Source organism: Ostrinia nubilalis, chromosome 3, assembly GCF_963855985.1.
Source record: "Ostrinia nubilalis chromosome 3, ilOstNubi1.1, whole genome shotgun sequence".
In the NCBI taxonomy this organism is placed as follows: domain Eukaryota; kingdom Metazoa; phylum Arthropoda; class Insecta; order Lepidoptera; family Crambidae; genus Ostrinia; species Ostrinia nubilalis.
Genome location: NC_087090.1, coordinates 15,105,101 through 15,120,500, shown reverse-complemented (window position 1 = coordinate 15,120,500; position 15,400 = coordinate 15,105,101). Strand labels below are relative to the sequence as shown.

The window sequence follows — 15,400 nt, the reverse complement described above, 5'->3', positions numbered from 1 at the left end:
GTACATTAACTGCTATCACTAAACTTGTTCGCAATCAACTGATTTGTTTGATATGTATCACAAATTGTCCTAAACTGAGATATTTCTCATTCAGTTCAGGACAACATTTTAATGGTAAAATATTTTTTCGGTTTTTCCGAAGGTCTAAGCCTCTAACGCCGTCAAAAAAATGTCCAAATTAACAAACTATAAACATTGTGTAAGGAACTTATTGCATTTTATCAATAAATATTTTTAAATAAAATCCATTATATTTTTAGTTTTAGATATTGTTGCTATTCAAAGGATTACATTAAAAAATATTAAAAAAGTGATAAACAATTTTAATACTTATTTTCAACAGCATTGTTTTACTAATTACAGAACAGTAACTGTGTGTGCAATAATCATAACTATTACCTATTTTAGATTTATCAAAATATTAAATTATGTTACAATAATAATTTGTATTAATAAAATATTTAGTTTCCCTAATGGACCAATTTACATCAAATAATTAGGTGTAGAATTTCAGTTTGTCACTTGATAATAATTTTCAATTTTACAAATCAATCTATCAAATAGTCAAACCTTCTAAATATTCAGAACCGAACACAAGCAGCCTCACAAAATGCGAGAAAATGTTTAATGCAAAATACGTCTTGAAAAAATTTATTCACGAACAATGCATTGGTAGCGCAATAAAATCCATCACGGATCATATTATTGTGTTACCTATACAAAGTGATTGTCACTCGGGCACATGGCGGGCGGCCGAGGCGGGGCCTATCGTACCACGCCCACAGAAAAACGCCGTTTGCGATAAGGTCGAAATCAGTATGGAGATTCGAGAGATTTTCGGCTTTACGGCACGAACGGCCGGGCTCCGCTCGGAAAGTGAACGGCTGCCTTAATACATACTCGCCGCCCGTGCCGGTCGCACGCTCCGATTCGGACCGTTCCGAATTCAAAATTCAAATTTTCGTGTTCCGTTATGCGGTTTTGAATTTTCGAAAATGGAAATCAGTGCAATGCCGCCGATGCCGCTTGACTTTTCTATGGTGCGTAGTGGAAGCGGCTCGCCGGCGATGCGCGAAGGATCGCCAAGGCCCGTCTCGAATAGCGCCTTCAGAGTTGTCACGCCGAAAGGTAAGTTCTATTTTTGAAAACGCATTTTTTTTTCATAAAATTACCCGCCTGTATTTTTATAAACGGTAGTTTCTCTTTTTAAAAAGAGACCGTTATTGATGTAGATGTGTTTTTGTTTTTTAGAAATTGAGAAAATACGGTTTCAAAATTAGAATATCTATCGTAAAAATGAAATAACTGAACCCTTCTTTGTTTTTCTAAGGTAAAGCTTTTAGTATTTTTTTTTGTTGGTCAAAGTTGGATGTAAACAAAACCTATCCTAGTTGTAGAATTCCTAATGAGACCAATGATATTGCTGGTTTAGTTTTCTTCCAATGCGGGTATGAAAAATTTAAGAGTTTATCTAAAAAGATTATTTAAAATTTTAAAATGAAATGTAATTTGAAATACATAGTGGTTTTTCCTCAGAAAAAATATTCTCAATATTCTAGTAACTTTAATGTTGGTAACTTTCTAAATATTTTTTTTTTAAATCTGTTTCATGCTCCTTATTTATGACATTTTCTCAGATATCTGTAAACTGCTTTTGCTCTCTATTCCACTAAAGTATCACAAAAAAGTATCATTTCCAGTTTTACAATAATTTTCTAGTATTCATACAAAAACAACTGTTTCAGCGTTTACAATATTTTGCGCTTTTTAATAAATTGATTGATATGAACCTTTTTCTTAGCATAATAATCAAATTTGAAAATTATAAGTAACTTGAAAAATTACTATTATTTATAATTTTCAAATAAGTTTGAGAAGCGATTCTTAAAGCTAAAAATTAAATAACTTTATAATATTCAAAAAAGTTAAATCTTATTCATTGTTCTACTAATCTAGACCGCACCAATATATTATTATGCCAATATAGAAAGGCTTTGTTTGATATTTTTGAATTCTTAAAATTCTAACAATTTCAATGCTTTTAATGTAATGAAGTCACTGAATAATAATTTCTTGAAATGAATTCCACCACACTTTACCGAAATGATATTAATTATACAATATTTTATTACTAAAAAAATACTTAAACCTTTTGTAGGTGTTTCTTGTATTGAAAGTAGAAAAAACACTTACTTATAATAATAAATACTTGGGGGAGGACTTTGTCCAGCAGTGGACGTCTTTCGGCTGAAACGAACGAACGAATAAATACTTAAAACTCATTATTATTGAAAAAGTCATAGACAAAAGAAAAAAGAATAAACTACCCAATTTTCCGCTAAGATCGTTACTTACAAGTTCTTTTTTTCATTCAAATTACGTAGTCAGTTCTCCTTGCCTCTATCATCGAATGTACAGCTCCTCAAGATAAGCAGAAATACCTTATAATGTTCAGAATAAGTGCGAATTTGCAACGAAATGTAGAGACGTACTCGTAGACTGTACCACGTATCGGAATTTACAAAGCGGACCAAAATGCGGATGAAAAATTAATTTTCAATTGCACCCCACTGATGAGAGACGCCTTTTTTCGTCAGAGTCCTTTGACTCTTCATGGCGGACTAAAAACGGTAATCCACCCTAATGGTAGAGAGAGACAGACTATTTGAGACTTCTTCTCATTGCGAATGGGTATTGATGGAATTTTTGAGAAAATATAAGAGCCCATGCAGACTAGACTTTTATTAGTTTTTACCGGTTGGTTGGCTTTTGATTTGTATAAGATCGGCCGATACCAAATCGGTGTAATTTGCGCACTTTCATGTTCCTACTGAATAATTAACAGCCCGACTAAACTATCGGCTGACAAAAAAATCTGTAGTCTACGAGGACTCTATCGCCCGTATTGACAAACATTACTATGAGGTCTCACAGGGCGCGTGGACGCACAGGGATACTAGACATACGAACCAATCACAGAGCTCTATTCAACGCTTTGCGTTTGATTTGCTGCTTCACTTAAGCTAGCATCGTTTGTGAATACGGGCATACCTACTTAGTGTGAGCTGTAGTGTAATCTATGGGTTTTACTGGTTTGAAACTAACTACATCTTTGTTTAAAATAGCATGAATATAAAAAAAGAGTTCTGTTTAGCTTTGACATATTGTCGTCCGTTTAACACCTTCAATTGTTTTAAAACAAAAAGTAACAATAAAATTTGAGTCATCAAAAACAAAAGCACAGAAAGAAATTAAAAAGTAAGCGCAGGTAAGCCCTAAAACGCGCAATCAAAGAAAGATTCCCCCAAAACAGAAACTCAAATTAACCCTCAACACAAAAAGGGCAAAAAGTGGCAAGCGACAATAACAGAATAACACTAACACGCTACAGGCCGGTCCCTCCGACCCTGCACGGTACCCTCTTGAAAATTCAAGTGTTAAGGGTGTTAATTCTTGAAACGACACGGGGTCTGCCGACGGCTTTTTAGGGTTTGGTAGAGTTTTAAGGTAGTTCGTATGTCAAGGCATTAAGAGTTGTGATTTTTGTTAAAGAAATACGTTTTGAACTGTTTTGTTTCTCATCCGGACAGTATCTACTACATTGGATAAAAAATACAGACACAACCATAGTTGTAAAAAATCCTTCTATTTTATATTGAAAATTATAATTTTCAATGTTATTTATTTATGTTCATACATGCAAAATATTAGTAAAAATTTAATAAAGTGTTTTCATTTTCAACGAACTTACATCTACGTACATCTTGTGAGTTGTGAGCTTTACAAGAATTTTTTCTTCTCTCAACCATCTGTTTATTTTTAAAAATAGTTCAGCTAACTTTGCAGCGCTACTTTAGACTTCAAGGCGATGATGTTTTGGATTTTTTTATACCAAAATCACCTTAGTGTAATTTTTTTGAGAAAATGTGAAAGTCTATTTTTATAACTAGTTTCAGCACAGTTTAATTTCCATATGTATAGATTGACATAAACCTTAAAAAATAATGCAGTAAAAATTATTACCTATTTTCACACCTTTAGTTCTTCGAAATAAAAACAAACGAATCGAATTAACTTAATCCGCCAGACACAATCTTATAACCACCAGATAGAAAACAATTTATAAAAGAGCTCACATTATAACATTAAATCTAACTAAGTAAATAGTAGCGGTTTTTTATTGCTATTTGAAAGTTACATTAGGTACTGAAAATTTTTAGATTTTTACAAACTCTATTTTTGAAGCAGGTACCAGAATTTGTTTCAGATAAGTTTTCTTAAATACATAATTAGTTAGCCTTTTATTTTATAACTCTGTAAGAAATCTTTTTAAGAAAAATACGAAATTTGATTTCAATACATCTAATTCAGACAAAAAATTAGTAGGAAGTACTTACAAGAATATGTAAAAACAAGACCTGTACTTAAACGTCTTCAGTTCTTCGAAATAAAAACAAACGAATCGAAGTAGCTTAATCCGCCAGACACAATCTTATAGCCACCAGATAGAAAACAATTAATATAAGAGCTCACATAATCCTAATAATTTCCGAACGGGACATCTGATCCCGCCGTAATCGGATTTGCCTGATCGAACGTGGACGTTATCGAATTTGCCATTATTTTCGTACTCTCTACAACGGGGACATTGATTTTTATACGATTTCGCCTAGTTTTCCCGAGAATCTTATTCTGTTTCGGCTATTGTACATTATTTATTAAAGATAGCATTTGGCCTGTGGTTTAGCTTAGTAGGGTAAACCAGAGAGTGATTGCCCACTGGTAGTGATTGCCCGCTTTAAGAATAATATTGTCAGGTGCTGACTTTGAATCACTCTAGTTAGATTTGAATTTACTAAGTAGATGGCTCCGAGATCAATGTACAGTAGATTTAAAATGTACAATAGGAAACACTAAAAAAAAACAGTTATGGCGGATTTTGTCAAGACGGGTGAAAATGTTACTCAAACATGTAAAGACTTTAACAATTTTACTAAGGAATTACTTTCTTAGAGGTTAAATTTTTTTTGCAAGTTATTTAATATTCAACTAATGGTGTATAGTCATGATGAAATTATAAGTGTTTTCTCCATTATCAATGAAAATAACTGATAAAATTTGATTTCTAACGGTCATTTTAACGGTGGGTAATCACTGCATGTAAATCTGTATATTTTTAGTTATTGCCCACCATCATTTCAGTTATTGCCATATGTTAATGTATAGTTATTGCCCAGGGCAATTATTATTAGAATGTTGCCACCATGCAGTAGCAGTGTTTAAGTTGCTCATTGCTAGACTTGTTTTGCAATTTACAGGCATAAATATTAAAATGGCTTTTAATGTTTCATTTTCAGTATGCCAAAGACTCCAAAAGTTCAATATAGCATAGAAAATTTGCAAAAAGCGATCGAAGCTGTACAAGATGTATCCAACATATGAAAAATATGGTTCGGCTTGAAAAAATTGATAAAACTTCAAACGCAAATACAAAAAATGAAAATCCTACGTTAAATCTACTAGTGGAATTTTAATTGTAAGGAAATAGATACAACTTTAGGGAAGAATAACCAACAGCTAATTGAACATTCTGAGCAACCACTTGAACTGATATCAAAGAAGATAAAAAAATAAATACATAATAAAATTCAAATTTTTGCGTCATCTATGTTTTGAAGTACATAGATGATTCTGTCTCTACCGATTCTGACTCATCAACATCAGCTCAAGATATTTGATAATATGTTAATAAGGCCAAACGCAATTTATTTTGAAATTTTGAAGACTGTACTACTAGAATTTAAGTTTAATGTTTTGTTTTGTTTATTTAAAGCCTATTTTGTCATTTTAAAATTGATTATTTTGTTTTAAGATACTGGGCAATTACTGTGCTTTGATGTGGGCAATTAGTGTAAGTAATGGGCAATGACTGTACTTTTTGGAGGATTTTAAATTTATTTCAATATTTTCTAAGTTACGTAAGTTTTAACTAAAAACTGTTAATATTCTGTTTAACAGTTTATTGAGTTATAAGAAAAAAGTCATAAATGGTCGATAATTAAAATACTTTCTTTAATTTTTCATCTCAATGTGTTTGAAATCTTTAAGTGGGCAATAGCTATACGGTTTACCCTATATTATTTATTATTGAAGTAAGTTTTCGGAAAGCAGGGGCTTATTACAAAAATAACCGCCCGTTGAACGCTTATTGACGACATCATAAAGGTAGCAGGAAGGTGCTGGACGCAGGCCGCTACCAATCGATCAACATGGAAATCATTGGGGGAGGCCTATGTTCAACAGTGAACGTCCTATGGCTGAAATGGTGATGATGAAATTCGGTTTCGGTAGTTAAGAATAATTCAGTCACGTTTCAAGAGCTCATAAAAATATACGTTAATTTAGTGATGAAAAATATACCCTGTAAATCTGCCTTCAGTTTTTTTTATAATTCATGTGTTCCCGAAAAAAGGTTTTATGGCTTAGGTACGGGTGGTATGCTCTGCTACTATAATATCTATACTTAAGTTCTATTATGATAAACTAAGTACCGAGTAGAATAATTAGCTGCTACTACTACTACCCTTTTTCATAACTCTCCAAATAATACTTTTATAAACCGTAATAATTTGTATTAGGTACTCTCATCAAAATTGGAGTCTGTCTTTCATAAGTTTGTGTTATAAAACAAAGCCCAAAACTAGATTCAATCTCAAGTATAGATTAAGGTCTGGTTGACTGAATTTCAATATTTAGATTAGACCAACAACAGGAGTAGGTAGTTACAACTATGGTAGGTTATGGTACGGTAGGGCAGAATACGAACCTGCCCCCCTAAATAATAATAAGATACATTCTTGTCATTTGTGTTTGATTTTGAAATTTCTTACGGTCTATTCTATCATGGAACTTACGTATAAAAACGCTGAAGTAAAGCAAGTTTGGAATTATTCATGGTGAATTTTGCTTACATGCTGTTTAACTAAACTCCTTAAAATAGAAACGAACAACCAGGAAATATATTCTCCCGAATCAAACTTCGACTAAATCCCGATTTGGAGCTGGCAGGGCAGTGGACAATCCATCATTCCCTATGGAAATCCAATTTGCGCACTCTGTCGCTGCCGCGCCTAAACTAATTATGGCGACGCATTATCGGGACAAACGATTTATTTCCACTATTTTTGGGCGAAATAACTATTGCTAAAAAGGGAAAATCTAAAAAAGAACAATGAATAAGAAGTGTGTTTAAAACATACGAGTACAATGACATAATGTGCAAAGGAAATGTGCATAAGCAATAAATGATTGAGTATTGAAGATTGGACTACCATATACACTTAGGCGATTTAGCAGCGCGACAAACGCGCGACAGACGCGCTGCTGAAAATTTCATAATAAGTGACAGCGGATCTTGACATTACAAAAACGCCGCTGTCGCGCTACTAACGCACTAATGTAAAAGCGCTCTTAACGCGATGGGATCACTTATAGTTCTATTTGTGATTTTGCAACAGAAATGCTGTTGACTCTACCTATGTTTTTTGTGTCCATAAGCGCAGCCTCTAGCAAATAGGACTTCATATTTTTGTTGCCTATTAACTGCATTTGATGCAATAGTGTTATAGTTTGATATACCTACCTTATTACGTTATAATATCTAATTCCTAATCTATTCTTGACCCGCCATTTTCGAGCTGAAAAAGTCTGTAAATATAAACCCCCAGTTTCCGAGCTAGAGTGTGCTCAAAGTGCTCATTTTCTACTAAAGGGTGAATTTAATTAAGAAAAGTTCACACTTGGTTACAAAAAGAGCATGCTATGCAGAGAAAATCTGAATTCAGAAACCGCGGGTACTAAGTCAATTAATTTATGTTGCAATCGGATTAATATTAAAGCTTACGAGTTTTTATTTCTACATACTTGAGCTCGTAAAAAAGTCTCAGAAATTAAGAGAAAGCGCAAAAGTAAGACATCAAACAAAACAGTTACATAACAAGCAAAATAACTCCTGCGCACATGTTCGCGACAAATCGACGCGGCCTTCGCGACATCCGACATCCGATTCCCACAGTAAATCATAAGTGCGATCAAAAATCTCATTACCGAACGACTGAATTGATGTCAGTTTTGCAAAAAGTGACGGGAACATCAGCCGTGTTTTATTAGTTCCGTATTGTTGTTGCTGTTCTGAGGTACGGGTGTAAAAAGTCCAGGTTTCAGTTAATATTTTTCACATAATCACCATTGTTAGTTAGGTTATTTATTTGTTTATTATTATTTACAGGCTATATCCAAAGCGAGAGTAACTGTCTGTTGCGTTTTCACGCCTAGAACTTTGAACTGATTTTGATGAAATGCGGTCTAGATAAACATAGGTAATTTGAGTCCCGGGAAAGGGCATAGGATAGTTTTTATACTGGTTTTTGAAACAGACGCGCGCGGTAAAGTTTTTCGGTACAAAATTTCAGGCGGGCGAGGCAGCGGGCAAAAGCTAAGAACTGTAAAATAATTAAAATAATGAAATGATGATGAAATTGAATACAAACAAATTAAAACCTACGAGCACATAAATGATTGTAATGTGCAGGAATCGAACCCGCTATAGCAGTCAAGGATAATGATTTAACACATCGACATATTACGTCCAACCTAATCCACACCCAACTTTACATTCAGTATACTCGTATAAAGCTTTACAATTACCGCGAAACGTCTGCGGCCATACTTAATAACCTCTGGAAAGATTCCAGACCATTATCCTAATGGGAGACACGTGGCGTTCCAAATTCCAAATCCCTTCGTCGTACAAAAGGCGATTTAGGGCCCAAATGCATAATTAATGGGAGCCTTTGAATGCGGTTGGGCCAACAAGGAGATGATTAGTTGATTGCTAGGGATTTTGGACCACTCAACGGGTGTGAAATCGACTTTATCATACTAAAATGTCTTTTCAATGAAAAAAATGAATTTTTTGTATGTTTGTAATTAATAAACTCTAAAATCACTGGACTAATTTCAAAAGTTCTTTCACCATGACGATTCGACATTATCCTTGAGTAACATAGGCTATAGCAGACTGAAATTCATACGGGAAAAGCCGCGAGAAAATTTATCTATACTAATATTATAAAGCTGAAGAGTTTGTTTGTTTACTTGAACGCGCTAATCGCGTAGTTCCTGACTACACCGGTCCGATTTGAATATAAAATAGTTTTCAATAATGTACTACATAATACCAGTAGATGACCACAAATGTACTTCGTTGCCATCGTCTTTGTCCAGCAGTGGACGTCATTTGGCCGAAACGAACGCCTGTCTTTCTATGATTAACTAAACACGCGTCCAAGGCACGGGCAAGATGTGAAAATCCTTGGGGGAGGACTGTCCAACAGCGGACGTCATTTGGCTGAAACGAACGTCGTTCTTTCTATGATAAACTGGCCAAGCCGCGGGCAAAAGCTAGTATATTGACAATGGGGAGGAGTTATGATATCTCCATAGGTAGAAGGAAAATAAGTTATGGGAGGAAAATATTAAGTAATGCCTAAACGGGAGGATTCTACGTAACATTATTATGCATAATACCCCATATTTGGTAATACGACCGCACATGAGACATTTCATTACATACTGAATCACTAACGGCCGAATACTGAAACGCTACTCAAATCTTTCACTCAGCTGACGGGCTCCTAAATTTAAGTATCCTTCAATTTTAAATGGTATTCTCAAACGCCACTCAACGGATTTGAAGCCGTGATCAGCTAAGCAGCTCTCAAATGTTTACATAATGGCAACATTTACCAAAAAAAGTATGTTTTCATTTACACAAATGATAACTTTGCGTTTTTTATCCATTACACGCAGCATCGTTTGTTTATGTATTGTCTTTTATGGAAATATACTCAATCAACTTAACATAGAACAGTTTATTTTTAGTTTCTATTATATATAAATCTCGTTTTGTCATATAAAAAAATTAATGCTTGCATTTTTATTTAATTAAAATAATAATTTTAAAGGTGATACTTTTTATTGTTGAAATCTATTAAGTGGCGATCGTGGACCGAAACGTAACCACAATTGACATTTATCATTGTTGACAGAGCATCAAATTGACAAATCAACAACTCTTGGAAATGCTGCTATGCGATGTCCCCTTAATCCTCAGAAATAGGCATGTTTATGTAAAGCGATTTCATAGCAGCTATTTTGGTTGTTACTTCGTGCACTATACGATGCACAGTTGGCTGTTAGATGTGGAAGATATCACCTAGTACACGTTCATAACTTCCCGTTGCGTAGAAAAGTAGGGTTCCTAATAAGTATTTGGTCCACTGGTTGTATGGCATTTGGTGAGGGGTTTCAAAGAGCTTCCAAATTATGAATCCAGAAACAACACCGTTTCTTTAGAGACGCGGAACCTCGCTCGGAATTGCATGTCATTATAATAATATTTTTCAATAGCGTTCAGCCTTATTGCATTCCTGCGATTAGATCTAGGTATTTCCTCGAAGCTCGAAAGAAATGATAACGATGACACACATTATTTACCACTATTTAGGTCAATTTAGGTATAAGAATAGGATTTAAGATACCGCGCAAGCACTCTCAAATTTAACAGCTGCTTAAGACGATTTGACAGTTGTTTGAGTAATGCTTAGCGTTGAATGGCGTTTCAGTATGCGAAAATTCATTTAAGTGGCGTTTGAGTGCAACTTAATTTGAGAGGTGCTTAAAAATTGAGAACTACTCAGATATTGTTTTGAGTATGCGAAATGTAAGTTTAGGAGCTGCTTAACTATTTGAGAAGCCGTCAAATATTTAAATGGCGTTTCAGTATTCGGCCGTAAGTAATATACATAGTTATACCTATGTTAAATCTCTTACAGACTGTTACAGCCATTGGCTGTATTATTGGAACACTATAATATTTGGTGTCAAAGCAGATTTTTTTTCTTAATTTGTGGTCAGGCCACTAGGTAGACCGACGATCTGGTGAGAGTCGCGGTAATCACCTGGATGCGGCACCGATTGTTGTGCAAATCCCTGTAAAGCCTTTGTCCAGCAGTGGACGTCATTTGGCTGAAGCGGACGTCGGTCTTTCTGGGACGAACTAAAGCCGTGGGCATGAAGATGAGAAAATCCTTGATTGTCCAGCGGTGGACGTTATTTGGCTGAAACGAACCTCAAATATTCTGTAACGAACTAAGTACCTATTTCGTTTAACTGCCTAGCTCGCATCAATATTAAGATTATTTATTATTTATATTTTAAAGACTGTAAGTAAACCCTTGAAAAGGAGGCTGACAACAATGATTGAATTTCTTGCGCTGCTTCTTCTTTATTGTCCCGAAGCAGTTGTATCTATGGTTAATACTGGGACGTATAAAAGCCTATTTGCAAAAATAAATGAGAGTTTTTTATGAGTTTAGATTTCACGTGAATTTAATACAGGCCAAGCCGCGAGCTAGAACTAGTTCTACGATCGGCACATGAAAGCGTGCTTCAATCAGGCCCATCAATGAGCCGTGCGCGGGCGCATCAAAGTGCTGTCGCAATCAATTCGTTGGCAGGAAGATTCTAATGAGGTTAAGATTTAGGCTTAGGGTCAAGGAAATAACTCGTTGACAGACGCTGAGGAACATTTTTGGTTATGATTAAATAAAGTTATGTACCTACCTACTCTTTACTAGAGCATTGATAATAATTATGTATTTTGAAATTAAACATAATCTAAGGCTTGAGAAGGCACTTTAAGCAAAGGCTTCTTAAAATTTGTTGTTCGAAAGGTAATTAATTTCCAGCCAATTCATGAAATAAAAAATTTTGATCATAATGAGGTCCCTACCTAAAATTTTAGAATAATATGGCGCAATTTGACTCGATGAAAAGAAGAAATTTAACGAACGTGGTATAACAAAAATAATTAGATTTAGATCTCCTTTAAAAGGACATGACATTGACACACACAAGCATAAAGACTATGATAATGATTTAAACAAACTAATAGAACGAAATCGTAATAAACTGGCGCTACAAAACGACTTTGACCCGAATCGCGCAGTCCCACGGGTTTCGGTTACCGAACTGATTTTATTATTTGCACACTTAATCAATGATTACACGCTTCATACACTTAGTCATCATTTAAAATTCATTAACTGGATGGCACTAAGAAAAGCCATAATGTCTTGTGTTTAAACATTACGTACTTTTACTACACAAAAATGGATTTTTAGTAGAAGATTTTTGGGTCTTATTGGATTCTGGTTTTTATGAGCCCAATGAAGGCCATATTCAATAATATTTGTAAGATGAAATGACACTTGAAAGTCAATTCAAATTAATATAGGACGATCATTTTATTCTTTTTTGTCATTCTTTCAGCATGATTCACACAAATGAATGAAAAAAATTAACCGATCCAAACGATGTGGCATTCATCATTCACTCATTCCAATGCACGAACCGTTCACTCATTTTCAGCCATTCTTGAGGTGTTCTTCTCTTCTTACCGACGCGTGCACTAAACTTTTCTAAACAGGATTATGAACATTATTGTGTCCATATTTAGAGAACATTAACTCTTTCGAGTGTTTGTCCACTATAGCTACTTAATTAAGGCCGGGTAGCAGAGAAAATGGCGAAAATGAGGTTTTCATTTTTCATTTTTGAGGTACTAAACAGTAAAATTAAAGGCTAAGATTTTTATTGGGCATAGTTGAGGATATTTTCTAGGGCTATTAACGGATGGAAACACGATTTGATGAAGTTGACTCGATAGAATAAATTCCCAAAGTTACCTCTATTCGTTTTCTATATATGGTTTTATTTTTAAAATAAGCGATTTGAGATTCTAAATCTTTTACTAAACTAAAGTTCAGAAATAACTTGAGGGCTTTTAACGGATGAAATTTTTATATTGCGTCTTATTTAGTTACTATGTTAAAAAATGTGGAAAAAATCGTCCATGACGGCTTGGACAATCTCAATCAGTCGCGCGGTGGCGCTTACGGAGGACGGACGCGTGTCAGTTTTTTGGCCGTGACAGTTCGCGATTTGTCAATATTTTTGACAATGATGACTTTGATGAGTCACAGTATAATAATATCAGTGTTACTGGAGAAAGCTTAAATTTTTGATAATTAAAAATTATCAATTTTGGCTACCTATTGAAATTTAAATCGTTCGCATTCTTTTAAACGAAGACTCTACTCATGATACATAGTACATTCCTCAAATATGAGACAAAACCAATGAGTTAAAATTACATTTTAATAGTACCTACACAATCGTCTTACACTCTTTAGAAGAGCACACTGACACAAATAAATAATAAAAAATACTGTCTAAGGTCTGTAGTTAAAGGTCTAAGCTGTAAGATAGAAGAATCTTCTAGCCAAAAAGATGGCAGATGCAGCAGATGTCAACGGATTTAAAACTGGAGTTCATATGACTCCTTGTAGACTTGAGTCTCTAGAGCGTCCCTTCCTCCACCATGCGTAAGAATGTTTCAAAAATACTGTCTAAGGTCTGTAGCTAAAGGTCTAAGCTGCAAGATAGAAGAATCTTCTAGCCAAAAAGATGGCAGATGCAGCAGATGTCAACGGATTTAAAACTTGGAGTTCATATGACTCCTTCTAGACTTGAGTCTCTAGAGCGTCCCTTCCTCCACCATGCGTAAAAGTTTTCCAAAAATACTGTCTGAGGTCTGTAATAAAAGTCTAAACTGCAAGATAGAAGAATCTTTTAGCCAAAAACATGGCAGATGCAGCATATATCAACGGATTTAAGACTGGACTGGCACCACCATGCAATGTCATCCTCTCATTGTTATCTGTAATGTAAATTATTTTTAAAATGTATTTAAAAAATAAAATGTTCGTTTTATTATTTCAATAATCTGACCTCTCAACTCAACTACACTACACAAACACCTTTGTTCGCAACTGTACTGACGAAACCTCGATATTATACCGTTCATTTAAGATGGCAAGCTTTTTGCTGCGGTAATGCACTCCAGGTAACCGTGTGTGATGCTTATTGCTCATAGTGATTTTTGATACAGAGCCCCGTACATACGTTATACATAAATTATGGAAAGAAAACACCCAGACCAATACAAACAAATATGTATTAGAGATGGGTTATACTAGGTAAATTTGATACTAGGTGCACCTATTCCTAGTATTTATTAATACTCGATCCAAATACCTATTCCACCTAGTACGTAGTAATTTAGCATACTTGACGCGACTAGTGCGGACTAATCCACGTAATATGACTTTAAAATACAATTTTCTTTGAAAAGATACAACCGTAGTATGAATAATGCAATTTGAAATTGAATAATAATTCCTCCCTTCATACTTCAACAGGCTTAGGACTGTCAACTTAAAAGTTGGCGTATTTAAAAGATATCAATTTCATAAAAATATTTACATATTTTTTTCTTTTTTACATGAATATGGTTTGACTACGTTTGTGTGCGTTTGCTTCGTCGCGCTCAAATTTGTTTGGTCAGACCGAGACGGAGTGAATCTCTACGTTCGCACATAAGCTTAGCGAGAAATACTCGGTGCGCGTAATACACGACTACGGATTACGCAATAATAACCTCTATTACTTTGATGGTAGGGTCGGAAATCGTGTAATTTATAAAATACTAGGTGGATCAAGTATTTGAAATATTGGAATAGGTGCCGCTTAGTACTGTAAAATACCTAGTGTGTGGATCTGTTCTAGTAAATACGTCTCATCTCTAATATGTATGCAATTTTAGTATGATATTTTTATTTATTAATAAACAAAAAGACTGAACAAAATTGATGCGTGTACTGATTAATGTAATTAACCACATGCAAAGCTTTGTGAATTGCAACAATTATAATTTATTATCCAAGCTCTAAATAATCGCTACTACGAGTAACTGATCATAAAATGTTTTTCCAATCGCTCAAGCTCCCGAGTATCTACCGATAGGTCGGGTGACGTAATCTTGAAATTCTTTTAGCCGGCGCGGAACTTCCGGAAGGTCGGGTGACGCCACGCCTCTTTGAACCGTTTTTACTTTGGCAGTTATATTCTATATTTATTCGATTCTAAAATATATTCCCAAAAATTTTCTAAGTTGTTTTAATTTGTATCACTTGGATATGATTTGTATTAGAAAGTGCTGTGAGTGTGACGCTTGAACGGAAGGAAGTCAACCTAACCAACTGCGTATTTCTATACTGTGTAGCCGCGAGAGCTCTTTGGCGCGCTGTCTTCGGCGAAGTATTGCGCGCGCAGATTTTGACAGCGCGAAATACCTACTTTAGCAGAAATACCAAGCCTTAACATCATTTTAAATCAAACCTAAAACATTTGCGCGTCTGCCAGGGAATGTAAAAAA

The 15,400-nt window shown here is 34.7% G+C and overlaps 1 protein-coding gene across 2 annotated transcripts in view; it reads left to right on the top strand.

Moving 5' to 3' along the window:
* The first annotated feature begins 884 nt into the window (after positions 1-884).
* The window catches only part of LOC135088367 (zinc finger protein Gfi-1b), a 71,951-nt gene continuing 57,435 nt past the window's right edge, over positions 885-15,400 (top strand). For both annotated transcript variants that reach the window (XM_063983218.1, XM_063983217.1), the window contains exon 1: positions 885-1,128. In XM_063983218.1, the coding sequence (XP_063839288.1) occupies positions 996-1,128 (133 nt within the window). In that variant the 5' untranslated portion in view covers positions 885-995. The remainder of the gene's footprint in view (positions 1,129-15,400) is intronic.